The 25,375-nt window shown below is 36.0% G+C and overlaps 1 protein-coding gene across 2 annotated transcripts in view; it reads left to right on the forward strand.

Moving 5' to 3' along the window:
- Positions 1–25,375, forward strand: part of LOC121381963 — a 50,932-nt gene that overhangs the window by 22,881 nt on the left and 2,676 nt on the right. Inside the window, exons 8-17 of one of the 2 annotated variants that reach the window (XM_041511398.1) lie at positions 9,535–9,624; positions 9,907–10,057; positions 10,929–11,046; positions 14,047–14,090; positions 14,476–14,567; positions 16,476–16,602; positions 16,955–17,124; positions 18,199–18,357; positions 18,828–23,327; positions 24,084–24,182. In XM_041511398.1, the coding sequence (XP_041367332.1) occupies positions 9,535–9,624; positions 9,907–10,057; positions 10,929–11,046; positions 14,047–14,090; positions 14,476–14,567; positions 16,476–16,602; positions 16,955–17,124; positions 18,199–18,357; positions 18,828–23,327; positions 24,084–24,182 (5,550 nt within the window). The remainder of the gene's footprint in view (positions 1–9,534; positions 9,625–9,906; positions 10,058–10,928; positions 11,047–14,046; positions 14,091–14,475; positions 14,568–16,475; positions 16,603–16,954; positions 17,125–18,198; positions 18,358–18,827; positions 23,328–24,083; positions 24,183–25,375) is intronic. The other variant, XM_041511399.1, reaches the window with a different exon arrangement.

Below are 25,375 nucleotides of genomic sequence, written 5' to 3' on the forward strand. Positions count from 1 at the left end.
TGATGAATGGAGACATTGAAGCATCTTCTCATATTCACTGCAATAAATAAATGTGTTAATGCTGTTAAATGTGTTTAGTACATAATTGTGCATATATTTGTTACTAGAATGTAAAATGTGCAGGGCCGTAGCTAGGATTTTCTGTTTGGAAGGGGGGGGGGGGGGGGGACTGAGTAGTTAATATTCTAAAACTCCTTTTCTTTAAGTTTCTATATTGCTTTTCGAAATTTTGTTTTTGGGGGGGGGGGGGCGCTGAAGCCTTCAAAGCAAGAAAAATGTCTTCTTTTTTTTCTTTCTTTTTATTTTTTATTTACTTTTTAAAAATATTTTAAATTAACAAAACAAAAAATGATAAGATTTTTAAATAACAAATATATGCTTTTCAATACATTTTTAGGATGCTAAAATAATTGAACATGTTGCCATAATGCAATTACAGTTCGCATCAAAAAAATTACTATAGAAAAAAAAAAAAATCATGATAATTGCCGATTGCCTTGGGCCATTGCAGGAGTTGATAATACAATTATACACATTTATAGATGTATTTGAAATTGTTGGAATTTATTGACTACATATCTGAAATGGAAGCTGAACATTTCTTAAGTCATCTATCCATCATCATTTCAAACCAAGGGTCCCATTTCATACCAGTCCACATTTGAACTCTTGGCAAATTTAGCCAGGGTTAATTATAATTAAAACAAAATAAAAATCATCACATATCCTTTATGAAAATATAATTAGCACAACTATATAAACACATTACATATAGTTGTATTGTTCATAATAGCACTTAGAAATCTATATGGTTTAAGTGAACAATTTTTTTTTTTTTTAATGAATTTATGTTGTGATGTATTAGTTTTGGTATTAATGAAACATGTTTTGCTGTCTAAAGATAGACACTTGGAGAGACACTTTTACTAAAAGACAAGTTTAAATTAAGTTTAAAGTAAAGTAAATTTAGAATTCCTAACATGTTGCTGGTTACAAAGTACTAGTAGTAGTAAATGTTTTGGAACTAAATCCACATTTCTCCTATAAAAATATATAATTTGTATGTCATCTGTGTGTATATATTACCTTGTATACAAATACTAATTTGTACTTTTTCAGTTTGAAGTGGCTAACATATGGTTAGCATACAACAGAAATATACAGTACTTAACTGGTACTCTGTAAAGCCAACTATTTGTTAGTGAGTTTAGGTAGAATATCTATCAATTGGTTGGTGACTCTATACACAGAAACTATTTACCAGCATTAATAAGACAACAATTTGTGTCTGTTGTGTACACAATTGTCCCTGATTTTATACACAAATCTTGTCTGGGAAAAAGTCACATTGCACATCATTGTGAAAAGCCTTTGTGTCAATATTTTATCTAGCAAGGAACAAACACATTGCTGATTTAGCAGCTAAACTATTGGCATTAGAGCAATGATTCCCAAGTAGAATTAGGAAACATACATTAATGTTCACATTGGGCTTTTTAAAAATCTGTTTTTCAGATCATTTGGATTGTTTTCTGTTAGTGAACTACCTAAACTTTCATTCATACATGTATATTTTAGTGACTGTTAAATTAGCTGCGGTATATGGAATTTATTATTTAAAAAAAAATGCTTTAAATTGCAATCCACTGCATTAAATTTATTCATGTATTATTTACAGTTGACAGAGCATTTGTATAAAGTTGCAGTAAAATATGTCTACTTACAAACAAAGGTGCTTCAGCAGAATTTTCTCAGAGTCCATGCCTTGTAATTTGGCATCTGTATAAGATTTAGAAGCCATTATAAATGGTTCCATGCACTTCAGAATTCCTCTGTCAAAATGTTTAACACATATTTCACTAGATATATTTGTCGAGGTGATGTTTTGTTCTTGAGCTAACACTGACATTAATTCATGCCATACACACATGCTGAAGACCAGCCACTTGATAAACAATTCTAAAGCAGACATCGTCTGTAATAGATTGGTCTGCTGTGATGGTATTTGGAATATTAATATCACTGTTTTACTTATATCGCTTCTGGGTAGAACAGAAATGTCATTCCGTTGTCAGGAAATGTTTTCTCTCCAATTCAGTATAAAGAACTGCTGAAATCCCTTGGTTTGTGCTCTGTTCAACTGTTTTTTGTTTGTGCACACATAAAACAAGTTGTTTTACTCCTTTAAAATCTAAAACAAACTAATGTTTTAAAGGAAAAAACCTTTTTATGTTCATGGGAAAAACGTTGAGCAGATTAAGTGCTGATCTCTGGGCGAAGCACAGCAAGCGTTCCAAGCTGCAAGTGAACTCCTTTGCTGTGTACGACAGTTTTACCTGTAGTAGCCATTGGTAAACAAACTGACAGGCCAATTGTTTGAAGGAATGTGTGAGTTCTTTAAGAGAATTTTAATGATCCTCCTTTGTCCAATGAACTGTGGTGTATCTGATCTCAGTGAGTCTGACTGGCCTAATCAAACAGTTAACGGGCACCTTGTGAGGGGGCTACAACCATTCATGTGTAATCAAGCGGCAACAGTCTGAGCCAATTTAGTTGTCCAAGCACAACTTCTTTATGGGTCCTGTTAGCAGCATCCAGGGGTGTCCATGCTGGGGATTCGTTTTCGATTACCACTGTATTGACACAAAGTTTACACAGGTTTAAGAACTGTCACTGGGTCTTTCTCCCAACAGGGCTGTATTGACTGATGTGGGGTCCAGTATTGTTGGCCACCAAAATCCCATAATGATTCTTTGATGGTTGGGTTGTGCTTTGATGTGTGTCCAGAGGTGGCAACTGGTGGTCAGACATTGTCCAGTCCCTATGTGTCCAGTGTCTCCTTTTGTCCCTTGCACAAAAAACTTTCATGACCCTCTTGCTTTTTCACTCTCTTGGCGTGAAGGAATGCATAGATAAAATCTTAGCGGGGAAAACTAATTAGTTAGTTTTGACCACCGGACAACAGTGATGTCTGGTCGTTGCCATTGGTTGTTAAAAGAATTCTGTATGTGACATTGGGTTTTTGACTTGTCGCCTTTGGCAAGACATTTTCTCCATCTGTTGAAGTTCTGTTCTTTTGTTATGGTGTTGGTGACATCTAGTGGAATGTCGTTGACAGTTGACCTCTCACATCAGTGAATGATTATTGAAAAATATTTTGTTTGAAAGATAAAGTAGAAAAAAAAGGGTGGGAAATGGTCTTTCAAAACTTTTTTTCATAAATTTAGTTTTTACAGTAAATACAGTAAAAAAAAAAACATGAAGATTTTTATGTTAAATCAATGCAGCTTTTTTCTTTCTTTTTAAAAATCTTTACATGGTGTACATTTTAATGAAATATATACAAGCTTCATATTACAATAATGATATTGTATGATAAACATTAAGTTGTTTTTTTTACATAGTTATGTCTGCAGTCATTATAAATGTAAGATACAATTTTTTTTTTAAATCCTTATTTATTTTAAACAATTGATATAAAATAGAACAAAATATAGCATTTACTAATTTAATAAATGTGAGTATGATGAACAGTTAAATAGAGAATTGGCATTATACAAGCCAGTGTTACATTAAATATATATATATATATTTCCTGAAAATTGGGCCACGTTTGTCTACATTATATATGCTACAGGAGATAATGAATTGAACAGAATAATAACTTAGAAGTTTTGTCTGTTTTATTCTATCCGGAAGGGTATGTCATGTGTTAATGTATTTTATGAAAGTATTTATTACCACCACCACTTCCATCCCCACCCCCACCCACCCACCCCCAGATATTTAGTGTTGTACAATGGCCAACTCTAATAACACCAGATTATGTAAAATTGTCATTGGTCTCTATAAAAAAACCCACCAAAACCCCCCCAAAACAATGATTCCTGGGTCATGTAGACGATTGCACTGGTAAACTATAAAAAATATATTATTAAATTTAAAAAGATGCTTTCAAGTAAATGTAGTGCAGTTAACATTTTGATCAGTTATAACATGATCACTATGCCAGTTTCAGAGATCACTGCACCATTAAATCAGTTTCCAAATTTATTAATAATACTAATATTATATGTCACTATCAAAATTGTGAAAACAGTTGGTTCCCTGCAGTGTTATTCTGCTTATGATTTTGTAATAAAAAGCTCTTCAGGAGAATCTGTAACCATACATGTACGAAACAAAAAATAGTAAAAAGTGAGTACACAATGGTGCAATCTTCAGTCTGATAAACATCTTAAATACTGTAATTACCCACATCAACTGGTATGCAAATAGGCTAATAGACACAGTTTTTCACACCAACAAGGTGCTGACATTGACTTCAGTTAGTCTGTCTCATCATTGGTCTTTGATGATCTAATTGTGTACACAAGGGCCTATAATTATGTTGCCAGCAATTACCACACAATTGAAGTCCACATCCCCATGGCAGGTCTCTTATCCAATAAACTAATTAACAACTGATAAAATGTTGTCTCGTGTTAACACCTGTGGGAACCACCCACAGGCAGTTTGTTCCAACTTGTTCAATGCTACATCAGAACTGGCTTCGGCAGTGCATGTAGTGGTTAAGCCATCGGATTTAAGTCTGGTATGTACTAGGATCACATCCCAGTACTGGTCCCACTCAGCTTTAATGGCTCAGTGTGGAGGTGTAAGGCCACTACACCAACTTCTCTCTCACTAACCACTAACCCACTGGCCTAGATGGACAGCCCAGATTGATGAAGTGTGTATGCCCAGGACAGTATGCATGAACTGTAATTGGATATATGCATGAAAGGGAAATGAAATGATACATCAGTTTGAAAATTCTGCACAAGTTCTGACTGGTCCAAACTTTTATAAATAATTTAAAAATGAAAGAAAAAAGTAAGGGTATATACCTTTGGTAAGAAATAAGATGGCCGAGTGGTTTAGACATTTTTGCTATACTAATAGTTAAAGATATACCCCAGTTTAAATAATGTCATTTTGAAAGGTAGATTGACAGATTGTAAAAGCTAGATTTTATTTCATAAGTAATATAAAAATATAAATAAGAGTTGCAGTGATTGTGATTTGATGCATCATTCTTTAGTAAAAATACCTTTTCATCCAGCAGTTTTATGCAGAACCCATTATTCGTGGACATTAGGTTACACAAAATGAGTTGCTTTTAAATTTTTTGGCATAACCCATAAATAATTTACCCAAGCTCCATTATATAATACACAATTACATATATAAAAAGAACAATTTTTTTAGGTGTAAAGAAGAACATAGATACTGATAATTTTTCTTGAATTTGTTTAAACCATTAAAAAAATATATAATTCAGAGGACTATCATACAATGTAAATTGTACAATAAACATCTTGGAACTTTTAATGGTGTTTTTTTTGTTCAGTTTGATCCTTCCTCATTAAACTTGATACTCTTCCATTAACAACTTGCCATAGTAATCTTTAGACAAGTGCCATTGTTGTTCAGACTTTTGACTTGAGGCAGATATCTCATCAGATAATATATTCCACCCTGACAAACACACACGAGCGAGTCCGGTGAATAAATCTGAGATGAATGTTTTCTGATTGAAAAATTGACGACACCCATCTGTCTGTTCACTTATCCACTTATAAATAGACATAATGACGGTACATGTAAAAAAAAAGCTAAGCTTTTGTCCTGAAAATGTTAATGTAAGACCCAGAGGCAAAAAAAAAATGTATGCATTTTGCCATTCTGTAAGTGGGGAATTGGGGTGGGACATAGCCAAGTGATAAAGTGTTTGGTTTGGGATCGATCCCCGCTCTTGTTCCAACCAGTTCAAAACAATTGGTATATCAAAGGCCATGGTATGTGCTATCCTGTGTATCTGTGGGATGATCCTTGATAAAATGTAGCAGGTTACAGACAATATGTTAAAATTACGTGTTTTTTTTGTTAATCCCACTAATAAAGAAAGGGCATAGTGAATACCACCTATACACATCAGAGGCCACATGATTTGTGTAGTTCAAAGCAATCTTTGGTATTAGCGGATATAATAATGATAGTATTATCATCAAAGCATAAACCTATTTGTTTTAGTTCCATGACTAACATTTCAACACATTTCTGTATTAAATATGATATTTGTGGTGTTAGTATATAGTTTTAAATTTTAATATTTAACTGTCTAGATCTGTTTCCTTTCTTTAATCCTTCATGCAAACAAACAAAAATACAAACACACACGCACACGCACATGTACATATACATGTGAGCACATGACAAAAATAATTAAATAAATAAAACCTGCGCTAAAATCATCTTTATTACCTAACATAATTAATATTGGGGGAGGGGCAAACAGACAAATAGTTGGGGGCGAACTGACATATTCAATTTTGTTTTTCAATTTATTGCATAATACCAAACTGGTATCCGCAAACAGATAATAATGAAAAAAAAGGACAAATAGTTGGGGTCGAAATGACACTTCGTTGGTGTTGAACTGACACTTGAAGCAAACTAGTCAAACTGGTGGGGGGGACTGACTTGTGGCGAACTGGCCTGGAAAATAATCTGAGTCGTTCGGAATTTTGTTTCTGATTGGTCCATAATTTGTAAAGTTTAACATGAGTTTGTTACTTTGAAAGGGAAGTCTCAACTGAAAATTAAAATGTGTTTACATTCCTACAGGGGACGTTTGGTGATTTTTTTATTGATTCTGTGACAGCGAAAATGATTACTGAATGTATTAGTAATTTTTTTAGAGTGGAATTTGCAATAACTGGTGAGAAAATCGAGTCCATCCATACGGGCCGCTGGGTCTCCCAGTTTTAATATAGATTACGTTCTGTCTCTGTAAAAGCCATTGAACATAAAATATAAATATAAAATAGACAAATCATTAAAAAAATAAATATAAAACATGAAATAAAGCTTTACAGAGACAAAAATATTCTGTTGATATAGACTGTTGCTAGAACGTCTATTAATAGACCTTAGTAAGCTCAATGAGCTAATGTGTTCCGAATGGCTCAAACAACCAATGCATCTTTTAACACAAAAATGTATCGGTCTAAACTGAACACAACAAATAATCTAGTTCTATTTTGTTTATTCAATGTAAGTTGTACCTCTGAAACCGCATGGTCCCAGAGGAAGCAGTCATTATTTACACTGGCCGATTAGACAGGTAGTGTGATATGTGCATGCTCCGGGTTACCTGTTAAGTCTATATTTATCAACAGTAACTTAGGCTTAGCTTTTGTTGCAGTTTTGACGAATGTCAATTAAGAAATCAAAATTAAATGGAAACCTATATTTGTTTTGCAATAGCTAAAGTGCACATTATTCATTGTTTATTAGGAGCTTTGTTATTATAATGTTATTTCAGTTTTGAACATGATTGGAATTTGTTGTCATCTCGTAAGTAACATGTCCGTGGCAGTGACTGGGCAGTCATGAATTTTATTTTTCAGTTGTAAATTTTTTAAACTTATATTTAACCAAATCAGCTGTATTTCATTTCCAAATGAAATTGCAGCATGTCAGAAAGTCCGACAAAATGTTAACTTGTTTGATTATGAATAAAACGTTCCACCCCAATCCAAGTGCTTATAAATTGCATAATTTTATTCACATTTGATTGTAGTTATTTGCCAGTTTTATTACTTTAAAAAAAATTTTTTTAGTACTTCATAGTAGTGAACAGAATACAACACAAACTTTTACCTACATTTAAATCTAAACCCCTGTAAGCTGAATAAACATAGAAATCAGACCTTTTCTTTTGTTTTTACATTGGGCACAATTTGGCCCATGGGTGTTTAGATGGATTTCACTGCATCATGTGAAGTAGTACTACAGGTATACTATATGTACTAGTACATGATTAATAAAGGACTAAGTAACATTATTTCAACATATTTTCATTTATGACCGGCACCACCAACATTTTTATTTCCGGACCTGCAGTTTTATTTATTTATGGCATCAAACATATGGTTTAAGGACCACATGGATATTTTTCACATCAGCTATTGAGTGTCAAAGAAAGGTACATGTAATCACTGATTGGGATGGGGAAACACAACTGCACCTCATGTCATATAATATAAAGACATCTGTAGAAAGCAATCATTGTCATTAGGAAATGCAGAACCCATTTTAGTATCGGTATCAACCAGTCAAGTGTGTATATCATATTGGTACAGTGATATTTTGAAAAAGAAAAAACATCACAAAGTTTTTGAAGTAATAAAAGTTGTGCTTTGGTTTCTATATTTTAAGATATATGTATGGTGTGTTTTGTGGTAGTAAGTGATAATCATTTTTTTTATGCATACATTGTTTAGAAATTTTTTCTAAACAAACTGTCAGGTATGTAATTTTGTTCACTAAAATCCCAATAAAAGAAATTTGGAGCAGACAGGTCTGGGCTACAGCTTTTGTGAAAGATTCTCATAACCCACATTAATGTTCTCTGGATTACAGTCACTCTGGTCTTGATCAGTTTTTGTTACATGTAGAGGTGCAGTGTTCTCGCTGGGTGAAAATTAAAGAAGGGAAGCAGCGCGACACCCCACTCCACCCCACTCCACCCTACCCTTCCAAAAAACTATAAAAAAAATTATCAAAAAGAAAAAGAAGAAAAAAAGTAAAGCTTGGTTACTGTATATCATTGTGTGTTGGTCGACACTGTGGAAAGACCCCTTATTATGCCCTCAGTATCTGGTACAAAAAAAGTTGGTATCAATATGATGACTCATCTTTTATGTACCGTTTGTTGAACTGGAGATGTCGGTCTGAATCAATCAAAGGTTTTAATATTATTTTAATAAAAATTTCAGGATATCTAAAAAATAATAAGATTTTTTTCAAAGTGATCCCCTAATTAGGGATAATGTTTTTCTGTTCGTTTTATTTTCATCTTCATTAAATGAATCGATAACTTTGATATCACAAGCTGATTAAAAAGTAGTTTTGTTTTTATAAAGGTGGTGTATATATTATTTGGCACCCAAAATAAATGATATTAATGATGAACTTCTGTTGTTTTTATTATCAATGATATCCCCTCAAAAAATGAAAAGTTTATAATATTTTATAAAGAATTGCTGAATAAACAAATTATGGAAAGTAAAAATCATCAGTTACAACCAATTAAATCTGCAACTGAGGACAAAATATCAGACAATAGTTAGTGGGCACAAAAGACAGAATGGCTGTTCTGATCACGTGACAAATTTGGCACTAAATAAGTGGTTTTTCAGTCGGAGATTACCGATAAAATATAAGTTTTTACTGTGTGTATCAAACATGCAAATGAATACTGGCAGAACAATAAAAGGAGGATGGCAAAACAAGAAAGCGGAGCAGTAAAATGCAATAGTAGGGCGGGCCACTCCGCTTACATGGAGCAGCGAGAACACTGAGGTGGGCAGTATTTATAGAAATATTTACACCAAACTACTGATTACATAATTATATAAATCATATACCTGTTTGTTTTAAATACAAGTAGTATTGGCTTAAAGCTAACTTGTGTATATTTTGAAGGAAAAGGAGTTGAAGAAACGTCTGCTAGAGAGCTTGCCACGTCGGACATCATTCAGGCTGGAGCAGAAAAAACAGATGCAGCAACAAGTGGTATGGATTGTTAAGTGGTTAGCTCATGTATTATGTAAGATGCTTTGTGAAAGCAAAATTTGGAATAACACTTTTTACTCATTATTGGGAATACAAAGTATAGAGTCAAATAGATTTAAACCGCAGAGTCAAATAGATTTAAACCGCATAGCTCATGTAGTTAATAATTTTATTATAAAATTAACATTTAAGACATAAATGCATTTTTTATTGTTATGATTCTAACCATTTTTTACTTTGAAAACAGAAAAAAAGCATCATTTGTATAACTTCCACTTTCAGGACAGCACACTAGATGAAAAACAAGCTGAAGAAGAAGAGCAACGAAGAAAGAGGTTAGAAGAAGAGAAATTGGAAATACAGCGTCGTCAGAGAGAAGAACGAGAGAGAATAAGAGAGAAACAAAGGGAAGAACGGGAAAGAGCAAGTGCAGGTAATAATGCTCTGTACAGGCACATTTTTGTTGTTATTAGTCCCCTTAGTTCTTTTTCCACGTCCTTGTAGGTTTTTTTTATGTTGAAAAATGCAGGCTTATTCACAATTCTGGAATGAAACACCAGTTGGTGAAATACAAATGGGATTCTATTCACAACTCAGGAATGGGCTTTACATGTGAGGTTTCATTCATAAATTAGGAATGGGCTATACAAATGAGGTATTGTTGCAATTTTGGAATTGGCTGCACAAAGTGTTTTGTTCAGATTTATATTTAGGCTTCAAGCACACTGATCTTGACATGTAATTTCAGGAGAAATATGAATGGGTTAGTGTTAAAATAGGAAGCCTATGTGACAAGACGATATCTTTCATGTGATTAGTGGATATTAGTGATGGGTATTGCCAACATTTTCGTATCGCGATATACTACGATGTAGGAACCAGAGTTGAGATATGTACCACAATATATTGTAAAGACAATTTCTCTATTAGAATTACAAAGTGCTCTAATTTCATGTATACTACACCAGTCGATTATGATTCGTGCCGAACAAGTGAAGCTGTTGTTTCTTTTCTTAATCTGGTATTTTTTGTTCTAAAATATTATGTGTGACTAACATATACAAAATATATAAGCTCAATATATCGGTACATTAGAAAAATATTGCAAAACATTGTTCAACATTTATATTGCAGTATACCGGTTATAGTGTGCATTTCTAGTGGATATAGCTTACTGTTTCCAGTGATCTTAGTGATGCACTTGTTTTTATTACTTGTAAACTAGATGATATAACCTTTGAGCCACAGAGGCCAGCAGGTTTTCTATAATGTTTTTAATCACAAATCTCATATTTGCTTTGCAGAGCGTGCAAGAAGAGTGCAGTTAAGGGAAGAACGAGCCAGACTAATTGCAGAGGGCAAAGAAATTCCTCCACACTTGATGAACATTGATGGATCAAATCATGGACGAAATGATTCTGGGTTTGCATTAATTTTTGTATAATATACATATACTCTTCAAAAGAAGAAACGCAAAACCACATTGTCGTAACATTTGGAGAATTGATTTAATTATTGAATGGTGAGTCCGATAATTACCAAATGTTGCAGGATTGTTCACAATTCACTCTAGTCCATTGTGAGTAAGTGATAGGACACACCACCAAGGTCAAGGTCATCTGGAGTCAATACCGGGTGTGGCCTCCGCGTGTGTTGACAACTGCCTGGCACCGCCTGCCCATTGAAGCAACCAGAGTACGGATGACGTCCCGGGGGATGGTGGCCCACTCGGCCTGCAAGGCTGCTGCCAGCTCGGGCAGGGTCTGGGGCTGTGGTTGTTGCTGTCGGAGGCGTCGGTCCAACTCGTCCCATAGATGCTCAATTGGGTTCAAATCCGGTGATATCGATGGCCAAGGAAGGACATTAATGTTGTTGTTCTGTAGGAAAGCCGTTGTGAGACGTGCTGTGTGAGGCCTGGCGTTGTCATGTTGGAACACTGCGTTGGCGTTGGCCATAACTGGAACGATGTGTGGCCGGAGGATCTGGTCAATGTAGCCCTGTGCATTCAGGTTGCCCTGCACGTGGACCAGGTCAGTTCTGCCAGTGTGTGAGATGGCTGCCCACACCATGACACTACCCCCGCCGAATCTGTCCACTTCCTGCACGCAGTTTGCCGCATAACATTCACCACGACGCCTATACACGCGACATCTTCCATCATGACGTCGGAGCAGAAATCGGGACTCGTCACTGAACCACACCTGTCTCCATCGCAGTTGAGGCCATTGTCGATGAATCTGGCACCACTGCAGTCGGAGTCGACGGTGTTGTGGTGTTAAGATGACACCTCGAACTGGACGTCTGGCACGAATTCCTACCTCACGCAGGCGGTTCCGTACGGTCTGGTCGGATATCCTGCGCAAACCTGGTATTGCTGCGGCTGTGGAGGTGGCAGTAGTCAATCGTTCCCGAAGGTGGCGTACCCGGATGTAGCTGTCTTGCCCGGGGGTAGTGACCCGTGGTCGACCGGATCTAGGGAGGTCACGTGTTGATCCATGTTGCTGGTAACGGTCCCACAGTCTGGAGATGGTGCTTGGGGACACATGGAATGCCCTGGCAACGGCTGTTCTGGATTCGCCTGCGTCTAGTCGGCCGATGGTATTGTTTCTCTGCGGTTCACTGAGACGTGGCATGTCCTGGATTGTCAACTGTCGGCCAGATACAGAGGCCAACCAAGCGAACACCCTGCACTTTTATACTGTCGGTGTTCATGTTGCACGTGCAGACAACGCACGTGCAGTGGTGACATGGTTTGCACGTGGCTGCGTTTTTGCGAATATTCACATTTTGAAACTTTATTTTACAGTAGCTGCGTTTTATCGAATGTAACCGTGGGAATGTGTTTGGGACATGCAATGACCTTATATTCACAAAGCATGAACCGGTAGGAAACATAAAATCGGAGTTATAACCCATTTGTACCCTTTTGCGTTTCTTTTTTTGAAGAGTATATATGAGAAATATTGTTTAGTGAAATATTTAAAACTGCCAAGGATCAACAACAAATACTTGGTAAATTTTATTTGCAAAATTGGGAAAGCATTTATGTAGGACTACTACTTGTTTGCCAATCCACTTTGCCAATCTGTCCTTCTGTCTGTCTGTCTGTTCGTCCATCTGTCTCACATATAATTTTTGGGATGTTCTTTTCACAATGCCTGGAGTTATTGTGCTGTATTAATAGACTCCATCATAGGTGGTCATGTGGGATATAAAAAGTACACCCTTGGTGGTGGAAAGTTCAACCCGGGACGAGGCTTGCTGAATCCCAGAGTAAAACATTCCACCACCGAGGGTGTACTTTTTCTGTCCCACATGACTGCATATGATGGAGTCTTTTTCTCCCATCCATTCAATAAATAAACTTATTATTTTACTCAAACAAACAAAGATGGCTGAAAAAGTAACTTCTTTATTTGACCATTTTATTATAAATAAACTACACTATCCTATTTGCCGCATCTGTTTCATGTGTTAAATACAATTTAACACTACAACTTAACAAGATAGCTTTTATAATGCAGGTTTCAATAAAAAAAACATATTGATCTTAAACTAACCAACTCTCATTAATATGACGTGATATATTACCACGGACGTAATACTCCCCATGTTAAACTCATTGACGTCGTAGGCTATATAAGAAAGATTTATTCCGTATGGACTGACGTCATGGAATGGGCCGGGCCTATCTTGCATAGTTAGGGATGGGAGAAATCAAGTTTGACTTTCATGATAATTTAGGGGCGGGATGTAGCCCAGTGGTAAAGCACTCAGTTGATACACAGTCTGTTTGGGATTGATCCCCATCAGTGGGCCCATTGGGCTATTTCTTGTTCCAGCCAGTGCACCATGATAATATTAAAGACCATGGTATGTGCAATCATGTCTGTGGGATGGTGCATATAAAAGATCTCTTACTACTAAAGGAAAAATATAGAGGGTTTCCTCTCTTAAGATGTATGTTAAAATTACCAAATGTTTGACATTCATTAGCCGATGAATAATAATCAATGTGCTCTAGTGGTGTTGTTAAACAAAACAAACTTTAAACTTTCATGATGATTTACCCATTTTTGACAGTTATGACCCTTGAAATTTAAAGATAAGAAAATTTATTTTCCAATTTTTTTTTGTGTGCAATGCATCAAGATATTGAGCTTTATCATGTTCTGGTTTGACTTTCATGGCAATTTACCCATTTTTTTACAGCTATGCTCCTTGAACTTAGAAGATATGAAAAAAACTTTTCCGGACCTTTTGTTTTTCTTCTTTTTTTGCGAACAAATTTTGCACCTTGTAAGGATCATGTATTGCTTTAGCAGTACTGTCAGAATGCTTGTTGAATAACCAAAAGAATGTAAATATGTAAAATGCACACAAAAAACACAGTAAAAATATCAAATGGTTTCTTTGTTTTAGATTTACAGAGCTGGACAGTGATGTTTTTTCAGGAATGAAGAGAGGTTTGTGACTCATTCTTTTATTATTCTAATGCTTTTGGACTGATCGTATGCAGTGTAACCCTCAATCCCTACTTCTTATAAATGATAACATTGAGTTTTAGGTTTAGGGTGGGGGTTTTCATCATGAAAATACTTGGAGCTGTCTATATAATTTACCCATGTGGACCATTTTGGTAAAGGCCTTTGGCCAAAATGTCAAAAGAGTTGGTATTTTTATCTCTATCGATAGAATTTATAGTTTGAAAACATTTCAGTTGTTTTTGTCGGTTGCCATTCACATCCCTGACTTGTCCAAGTTTTAGAGTATTCTGATCTGTTTTGAGTAGTGTTTGCATGTATATAATGTATATATAATAATTTAATATTGGATTATGTTTTCTTTAAGTGCTGAAAGCCGTGAAAAACCACTCGGATTCATGGCCTTTCTGGGAAGCAGTAAATGAGGAGACTGTTCCAGATTACTATGAAATTATTAAGGTATTATTCTGTAAACAAGAGCCAGTAGAAAGTTTTGTAATATGAATCGCACCTTTGAATTTTATGTTTTAATGTATATTTGCAGTCGTTTATTGGTCACAGTTTTTTAGTCTTGCTAAAATATACATATGGAAATAAATTAAGCAACACCCAATTCATAGACCTATAATTCTGTGAATTACGAAAATAGAGCATTTTCTTGAATGATTTATTGACATGAAGCATCTTGCTGAATAGCATGACTTTCGTGGAGATATTTAATGCACATGCAACGACGAACAATGCACGTGAAATGTCATACCCTCAACAGTGTTGAAATCAAGTTTGTAATGATTACATGTCACACCCTCTCCTGTCAATTTGCATTGAATATTCAGTACCATAATTGTCATGGCACGTCGTAAATTGTCAGAGGCGACAAGGTGGCAAATTTTTGGGCATGAGAAATGCAGGAATGTCCCTCAGACAAATTGGACGTCAACTTGGGCGCAATATTTCCATCATTTCAAGACTGTTGAACAAACACAGGGCTACCAATGATATTAAAGATCGTCCAAGACCTGGCAGACCCCGTAAGACAGCAATAAGGGAGGATAGAACATTGTTGAGACTTGTTAGGCGCTGTTCATGGGACTCGAGCACATCTTTAAAACAACAGTGGTTACCAGGGAGAACCATTTCCTACAGGATCGCCGGGAATCGGCTGAAAGCAGCAGGATACAGGGCCAGAAGACCCATCAAGCGTATAAAACTGTCTCCAGCTCACAAAGCAGAACGACTTGCCTGGTGTAATCAACGTGTTCACTGGAACATTGCATCATGGCGGAGGGTTCACTTTCCTGATGAGAGTCGTTTCTTATTGCATATGGTGGATGGTCGTACACATGTCTGGAGACAAAGGAACACAGCCATGGTTCCCCGCAATATCCAGGAGACGGTTCCCTTTGGGGGAGGGTCAGTCATGGTATGGGGATGCATTTCCTTGGGTTGCAAGATGGACCTCATCACCATTCGTGGTAACCTTAATGGGCCTCGGTATCAACAGGAGATCTTTGAGAGAGCTGTTGTCCCCCATTTTGATAATCATCCTCTAACCACAAGACCCATCTTCATGGATGACAATGCCAGGCCTCACAGAGCACGTGCTGTCACCCAGTTCTTGCAACAGAATGCTGTTGAGACCATTCCATAGCCAGCCATGAGTCCAGATCTCAATCCCATTGAGCATCTGTGGGACATTTTAGGCCGTCGTGTTCAACAGAGAGACCCACCTGTCCAGACTCTCAATGAATTGACTGCTGCTTTGCATGAGGATTGGAACAGGATTCCTCAGAATCAAATCCAGAGATTGATCCAAAGAATGAGGCGTGTCTTGAAGCAGTTGTTCGTGTGCAGGGAGGTTACACGAGGTACTGATGGAAAGTCAGTATTTGAATTTGCCAGACATTATTCTTCAATTCCGTGAACCAGATGTGTGCATGGTACTGACGGTTAAGTCTGTGCAACAACAGTGAAATTGGTAATGTTTTTGAATGAAATGAAGACATTTCCCAAATCTGTACCATCTTCAAATAAACCACATTATGTCATGGTATTATTGGCTTTGTTTCTCCTCATCCCTTTTTGTTCATTGAAAATTTCATATGGTATGGAAATCTTTGACACATTTCATGCACCAGTTCATTAAAGTCGCTCAGTCTGAGCAAATACTTAATTTCCATATGTATATAAAATGTACTTACTAGCCCTAATCCAAACTGTTTTACCACTGAGGCCAATACTAATTTTCCACCCCAGTTTCTCTCTGTATGATAGTATGATATGGTACATTTGTACAACTACTGATGTTTGGATTGATGCTCAATACAGATACATGTATTGTTTATTGTTTATATGTTTGTTTTTCAGCATCCAATTGATCTAAATACCATTGAAAAGAAATTGGACCGAAATGAGTACACATCACGGGAGGAATTTATTGAAGACTTTAGATTGATGTTTGACAACTGTGAAAAATACAATGGTCCAGATAATGGTAAACTTACGTTTTGACTTGTTTAAATATATTTTCATAAAAAAATGTGCATGTAACAAGTTCTGTAAATTCATCTTCCGATCATTTGAGCATTTGTCTTCTGTGACTCAGTTATTGGATTTAAAACATAAACACTTTTTTAAGTTTTAGAAAATGTTTTATATTTTATAATATATATTTATATTAAATTTGATTTTTCTCATCTTTTGCATAGTTAGTTAGAATTAGTAATTCATAATTACTCATTCTTTTGTTAATTTGCAAGAGTTCAACTTTAAGTTTTTGGAGTACAATTATTTGTTTGGGCTATCTGTGTCATACTTGAAATTATATCATGTTCATACTTTTGCAGACTTCACCTATATGTCTCGAACAGTAGAGAAGTTATTCAACAATCGAGTTAGGCAGAATCTTCCTGAGAAAGTAGACGACTCGGATGAAGACTATGTGTGCGAGAATGAATGGAGACAACATCCGCGAAGAAAGGCCAACACGAGACAGAAACAATACATGGATGATTTTGTAAGTTGGTCATAGTCTTGAACAAATAATTACCTAAACAGATTTTATAATAGTTTTTCAGTGTTTGTTGCTTTTATTTGTGTTTTAATTTGAGCAAGCATTTTATCAGAAGAATTATGGAATATTTAATTCAATTTAAAAAAAAAAAAAATTCTACCTCTTGTATTATTTTAAAAACCTTTTAGTGTTTTTTTTTTTATGTTGTTGATTATTTCCAAGAGGAACGATGAACAAATTTACTTTATTATTTAAGTACTCCTTTTTGTTGTTGTTCCTTTCCCTTGATATCCACCTTTTTTTCTTCATGGTGACAGCACTGTGTTTCAGCAATCCCAAGTCCACATCCCAAGCCTTGTCTCTGCAGTTGCAACAAGTGCTTGTCTCTTGTGAACATCTATGACACATTTAGTATGTGTATAGTCTGTCCATTTAATGAGTGGTCAGTGATCACTTCTGCACTGTGAACAAACACTTGTACATACCTTACATCATGAAGTGTTAACCTACATAACTCCTGCTGAATTGACTTTTGTTGTTGCATGCTTTTCTGAATCTAGTTTGAGAGATTAGTGAATTGTAGATGTATTTATTAAATTCTGACACATTGATCGGGTCCAGTCAGTACAAAAGAGTAGTTCGTGAAGGATGTCTTGTTTAAATATGGTATGAGCCTAGAGATATGTTGTTCCTACTGTTCAGAAAAAATAACTATTATAATGATGCTGATATAGCGTTGAACTGAAGAATTTGTTACCTATGTCAATTGTTATAAAGTTTTTGCCGAAGTCAAAATTCTCACATTTTGAACCTGCCTACAGCAGCTTTAAGCCAGTAACTTTGCGTTAAAATAAAAAAATAAAAAATTGTCCTTTAACTGATGGCAATCCTTTTTATCTAGCGACAACAAACACCATTGTTAGAGCTCCTGACCTATGACACTTCATCTCGCAGTTAGAGCCCTACATTCAAAGATGCCTTTTGTCTTTTATTGGTCTCTCAAAAGCTTATATCATAACATCCCGCTGTTGTTGATTTAACTACGATGCATTGACACTGATGCTGTGTTGTGTTTAGGTGGACCTGTACCAGTGCTACATGTGTGGGCGTGGTGATGGTGAAGACTGCATGTTGCTGTGTGACAACTGTGATGATGCCTTTCACACGTACTGTTTAATCCCGCCGCTCTCCGAGATCCCATCTGGAAGCTGGATTTGTCCTAGATGTACTGGCCTAGTGAGTGTAAACCATACACTCAAGCTTTGTGTGTACAACTGTTCTGATGTCAACAAATGTATCAGTTTCAAGATAATTTACTTTCAGCACCCATGAATAAATTATTGTTTAATAATACCCCATTATATTTTAGGGCATGTTAATTGATGTACCTTTCATTGACACATTTAACACACGGTGGGTATCAGACTCAGGTACATGAATTAAATTACATTAAGTAAGAACAAATTTAAAATTCAGCTTAAGCATATAGATCTATGTTAGATAAATTATGTTTGAGGATATTGTGATTTAGACTTGTGAGAAAGATGGAAAGAGGTTGATAATGAGAATAATAGGCAGACGGTAATAAATGTGAATGACTAATAAAACTACAAAATATAATGATTTAAAATCTGTTTTGAACAGGTGAATTAAGAAGTGGGTAGTCTTAATATTCAAATGACCAACAATCTGTTTTTGTATTACAGGATGAGCGGTCTTCAGATGGAAATTCTGTTGGAACAAGAGTTATGTATCCTGCTCTTAAAATACGTGATTCTAATGACCGGCAGTTTGTGCACCAACGTGCTGTTGTTACTAACAGACATAGATTGTCAGGATATGGTAGCTGGAGGCAGGAAAAAGAGCAAAACACAGAGGAAACTGAAGAACAGAAATTGCTTAAAACTTTCAATTGTAAGTCGAGGTCAGAACTGATCAAGTTAGCCAGATCTGGTATTCCACTGGAATCTAAAATGAATCTTTGTAAACCCAGCCTTCCATTTTCTTCTTATAAGATGAAGTCTCCAAATTCAGATGTTACAGTTGTCAATGGAGAAGTTAAATCTGATCCTGAAATGGAGTCATTACCTTTGCATCACAGAATCCAGGAAAGAGAGGCTCAGAAGGCGAATCAGAGACAGTACAAGTTCACTTGGGAACCATGTTGTTCAAGTAAAGGCAGAACAACATCACCAAGTAAAAAGAATATTGTACCAACTGGAATTGTAGAGACGCCAACACCAAAAACAAGAATTATTAAAATGAGCCTGGAGGATTTTAAGAAATTCCAGTCTCAAGGTAAAACGTCAATAGTGGTAAAGACACCAACAGGAACCCAGGTGATTCACTTGGGTAATCTTAAGCTGCCAACCACTAAAAGTGTGGCCCAGATACCCAGTGAGGAGAAACCTAAATGTGAAACTGCTAGTCTGGTTAATGAGGAAAAGGAAACCTGTGCTGTGAAAGAACCAAGCAAATCTGCAGATGACACTATTCTCACAGGTATTGGTGCTAGAACAGAAGAGGTGAAACCTGAAAAAAGCTGTGATCTGTTGGGTGCGTTTGGGTCAGAAAACGTGCCTGCACCATTGGTACCAGTTGACTCATCTGATGCTTCTAAAAGTGTTGACGAACAAAAACCCTGTGACCAAACTACATGTGATAACTCAAAACAGAGTAGTAGTTTAGATGTACCTCATTTGGGTGAAACTGAAAACATGGAAACAAAAGATGAATGTTCAGAAAGGTCGCAAAAAAGAGGATATCAGTCAGACTTCTTTGCTGACGAACTGGAGAATGATGATGAAGATGGTTTACCTCCAACACTGGAGAGAGTAGACATAGAACCAGAGATCCCAGCTGAAGTTCCAGTAGATGATGATGCTATTCCCAAACTAGCGAGAGAATGCATTGTAAAGCAACCCGAAAGTCATGTGCCGTTTGTTCCTAAATTGGCCAGACGACTTATTACTGATTCTGATGAGGAAGATGATACACTTCCTTCTGAAATGAATATGTGCTCAACATCCACATTCACTTCACTTAAACGTAAACAGTCTGATGATTTTAGCCTGTACACTGGTCCAGAAGATGAAGCTCTTTTGCAGTTGGACAGTTTCAAAAAACTAAAACCTTCACCAAGCGTAAAAACATATAATCGCATGTCACTTGCCGAGTGCGTTGTAAATAGAAGGGTTCATGAACAGAATATTAACAATTTACAACCCAAAAAATCTAAATTGAATCACGAGTCAAACTACACTTTAGATTTGAGTGGTGCTCAATCACCTCAGGTATTGCCAGAGACTGGTAATGTTTCAGGAGCAGAGGACTTGGGTCCACCCATCCTTTCCAAAATGGACTCTTCAAGTGACAGTTTGACATCTGACAGTAAAACCAAGGTCCAAACAAAAAACATTCCATGTCCACCATCACTTTCATCAGCAACAACGCCCAGACAGTCTAAAGAAGTTAAAGTCCCAAAATCAATAGTTTCTGTAAAAGACGTATCCAGTGCTAAGAAAAAGAAATCGGTAACATTTGCACCATCTGTATTCTCCAAAAACCAGAGCAGTGCAGAAACTGTTACCACTGCTGCCGATTCTGTTCCAGTGACATCTGCTTATATCACATCAGTTGCTGCAGCTGCAGATCCCATTCCCAGTGTGTGTACTGAGTTGGTCTCAAATAAAAATCCTAGTGAAGACAAGGTTGTTGTTACCAAAACCATCCAGGTTAGGAACTTGCCACAGGTCATGGTTAGAGGTATTCAAATGGGACTGAGGAAACCAATCAACGTTGATGTTGATTGTAGTTCTGCTGGTTCCACAGTCTATACAAAAAGAGCTGCTACTTCAAAAATATCTTTTAATGCAAAAGTTTGTTCACCATTAAAAGCTGGTGCACAGGTAAAGACTGGGACAAGGACTAACATTTATTCACCAGTGAAATTGCCTGAATGCAAAAAAGAGTTTGTTAGCACCACATCTCCACTTGCTTTGAAGACTTCAAGTCTTCAGTCAAAGAGTCAGTTAGGAATCAAGACCACAGAAAGAATCCCGTCACCAGTGAGCTGTGATTCAAAAACTGAATCTGTGGTCCAAGCTCCCAAATTGGATGAGAATGTAGAATCACAGGTTACAAAGATTGTAGGTTGTGGTAGGGATCAAAAAGTAGATAACAAAAGGATAGAGCAAGATGAATCTCCTGAGGATATATCTGTCAAAGTATTGGAAAAGGAAGATCTTGATGGCAAGAGCACTCAGAATATTACTACTAATAATACAACCATTGAAAAGGATAGTCATGACAAGTTAGCTAATGTAATTGAGGCGGCCACAAAAGTTGAAACACCTGAACAACAAAACATTCCAGAAGATGTTTCCATGAAAAATCTAGATGATTCTGAGACTGGGGAATCGGTCAATATTCCCACAGATGAAGAAAAAATTGAAATTGATCAAATGCAAAACACAAATGATTTGTCTGAACCTAAAGAATTAACAGAAATGAATGTTGCTAATCTTAAAAAACAAGATGACCTTGCTGAAGATGTAACTATAGAAGGTCCAGATAATTCTGAAGATCATGGTTCATGTATTACATCCACTGAAAAGGATAAAAATGAAGGTGTTAAAAATCTTGAAGAAACTAATGTGTGTTCAACTGGAGGGAAAAAGATGGAAATTTCTGAATTTGGAAAACAAGATGACGAATCAGAGGTGGCGAGGCCAGCTGATAATGAAAATAATGCTGTTTATACATGTATTGTGCCTAAGGGAAAAATAGAAATTCATCAAAAGGAAGAAAAAAACGTGTGTAAAACTGGAGAAGTGTTAAAAAAGGACACTGCTATACTTGAAAAAGCAGATGACCTACCCAGTGATGCATTTATTAAAAAACAAGATGATGAAAAAATTAGTGTTTTGCCCATAGACAAAGTACCTCTAGAAATTGATCCAAAACAGGACTCTGAGGTGGATGAAAGCAAAAAAATTGTGGAAACTGAGCATAAAGAAAATAAAACCTGTGATACCAACAAAAATTCTAAATGTATTGAAACTGATATTGATATTGCGTCAACTCGGACAACACCAGTTTTGATTAAACCTAGTCACAAACTAAAAGATGTTTATGTTTCTTGCTTTAGGTATCCTCAAAATGTTAATTTGACTAAGAAGGGTGTGGTTAAACTACAGACAAATCGGGTTAGTGATTCTGAAGCACTTAAAGATTCGTTGGAAACAAATGATGAATCTTTGTCAAATGTTGGTGAAGTGCATGATAACTCTGAAACCACTGCCATTTTCACACATAATGACAGTGATTCCATAAAGCCAGATGTTTCCTTTGAATCTTCTAGCGGTAACAAAACGGTTGAATCACTTCAGAATGTTGATAAATCTGATGATAATCGGTCTGCAGCAAGTGATGATTCTGTTGAAGAAGCTGGTGTCACCAGCAAAATTGTTCATTTATGTGAAGAATCCAACAATTCTGCTGAAAGTGTCACTAGTGATATTTCCATAGAAAGTAGACCCACTGACAGTGATAGCAAAGGCAGCATTTCAGCTCAAAGTGACCTTGATGCTATGCCTGTTGATACTACTGATAATTCAAAACACAAATGTCAATCAGTGGGCAATGAAAAAACAAGACAACCGTCTAAGATTTCGGGTTCTGTGTTAACTTCTGTACAGAATCATTCAGAAAGTTCCTATAGTCACACAGAGTCATCTCCTTTTAAGCGACCAGCTTTACCAGAACAGTCAAATGTAGGAGTCGTAAAAACTTCAAAGCCTGCACCAGATTGTTTGAAAAAAAGTTCCTCTGAGAAGAGTGTTGACCAGTCTAGAACTGGAGTACCCCATAAAGGTCTTACGTCACTGAAAGGTCCATCTTCAGATGTCTCAAAAGAAACCAGTGCAAAAAGTCTTGTTCAAGGTCCGAGAAATGTTTCAGTGGACAGAATCTCTTCACCAAGTGGCTCCAATACCTCACCACCAAAAGAAGAGAGAAATGTTTTCAGTGCCTTTTGCAGTGTTAGTCAGCCGCCAGAATGCAGTTCCATCTCCACAGAAAGAAAAAGTGATACACTTGAAATTAAATCTCAGTCACATTATAATCTACCCAAAAGCTTTGCAGCCTCCTTGTCCAATAAACTGAAGAACATTGCAGCAGTTGTCTCCCCTGTCAAAGTCATTCAGGTGAGTTGATTGTTTTCAGAGATTTTATAAAGCTGTGTAGATATATTGGTTTTAAGTTTCTAGAATAGCCTGTTACATGGCATGGATGCTTTTTTGTGGGGGGGGGGGGGTTGCATGTTTTATGTACAATTTTAATAAGAAGGAATGTTTTATTTATCAATGCTTAAAAAATATTTTTAATGTGATTATATGGCATCTGATAGATAATTTAGAGAGGAAACCTGCTGCCGCTGTGCAATAGGCTACTCTTTCCATTTAGCAGCAAGGGAGCTTTTATACACAGCATCCCACAGGCAGAATAGTACATATCATGGCCTTTGAAGAAAAGAAAAGAAAAATCCAGACAAACAATACACGCACAAATTCACAACATCCAAAGCAAATCGATAACTATTCCATAACTGGTCATACTGGAATCAAAGCAATGCTTTATATGTATATATGAATAATAATAAAAAGAATGAGAATGGCAAACATTAAAAACAATTTAACCAGAATGCTGCCAAGAACATCAATGTGCACCCATCACTTTGCACATTTTGGGGGTGAGAGGGTGTAAAACCATCCAATTTTCTGCAGATGCCCTTTAATAGCTTATTACAGTTTTGTCTTTCAGATTCTCTAGGATTTACAAAATTTATGAAATATTTGTTGATCAAATGTTAACATTAATAATTCATTAACAGCTCTCTTGTGAGAATAATTTTGTAAACTACTATTTTTATCTCTACAATGTTTGTGATTCTGTTCCAATAGGATGACATTCAAGATGAACACATTATGACTAGTTATAGTGTGCCAAGTGAGCATCATGAAATAGGTTTATCCCATGCACCAGACCTTCATAGTATCCAGGTATACAGAAGTAGTCCAAAATTGCTAACATTTAGAATCATTAATGAATGCTTTAATCTTAAATCATTGGTGTGAAGTGTTGCATGTTTTTATTTCTAATTTAGTGCATTTCTTTTCAGTCAGAGTAACACTAACTAATACATAAGTATGCAATGCATTTTTTTGGTTTTATAGGTGCCCTCTTTTAAAGTTTTAACTAGCATTATTAGCATGGTTAGTTTTAGATTACTTTGTCTGGTCATACCAGACCTGACTGTTCAATTTATATGCCTGTATTTAGTATGTATGTATGTATTATCAAAAGCAAAGTACATGAAGATAGTGGAATATAATAAACAGTTTTGGATATTTTCTCATCAATAAATTTCATAAAATGTTCATTTATAAAATTATTGCACTCTTTCACATCCATCATAAATTTTCTGTTAATCTTAATAAACTAAGAAAAGGGGAGTTCTTACCTTACAATTTTTGTAGTAACAACTTTAGTAGATTCAAATCGTAATGTATGAACTTCAAAATCATAACAACTTTTGTAAGTACTACAAGTCATGACAACATCGTAGCAGTTAGAACATGTTCTCTTTTCCTTTTCACAATTAAGATACATCTGTCAAGAGTTCTGTCCCTTTGCATTTTTGTTTTTGCATTTTAATGGGACCATGAAATCTAATATTGCCCGAATGGGGTTTTTTGGTTGTTTTTTTAACATAACACCGGTACACGTGTTTTGTACATTAATATTTTCTTTATTTTAGTGGAAATATCTATGCACTTACAATTTCCGACAAATTGTTTAACGTCAGTCTTTTCACTTAACATCTTCTCACACAATACGATTTGAGTTACAACTACATGTCAACTACATGTCCTTACTACAAAAATTGTTACGTGAGAATGCTGCTTATGGTAGACTGCTTTTTAACTTGAGTCAGACCTTTGTTTTTGACGGGCGCGAGCGCTATCACGCTCGTGGACCCCCCCCCACCGTCAACTCAATCTGACGGGCGCGAAATAACGTGCCCCTAAATTGAACAAATCAAGCTTGTGTTGTTTGTTTTTTAACTCCGCCATTTTAGTTGTTTATTGAATCCAATCCACAACGCCACAATTTTTTCCATTCTGTTCACAATGAACTTCCTAGAATACTATTTACATATATTGAAACACGATTGGTTGGTTATCTTTACACT

Source organism: Gigantopelta aegis, chromosome 9 (genome assembly GCF_016097555.1).
Source record: "Gigantopelta aegis isolate Gae_Host chromosome 9, Gae_host_genome, whole genome shotgun sequence".
Taxonomy (NCBI): domain Eukaryota; kingdom Metazoa; phylum Mollusca; class Gastropoda; order Neomphalida; family Peltospiridae; genus Gigantopelta; species Gigantopelta aegis.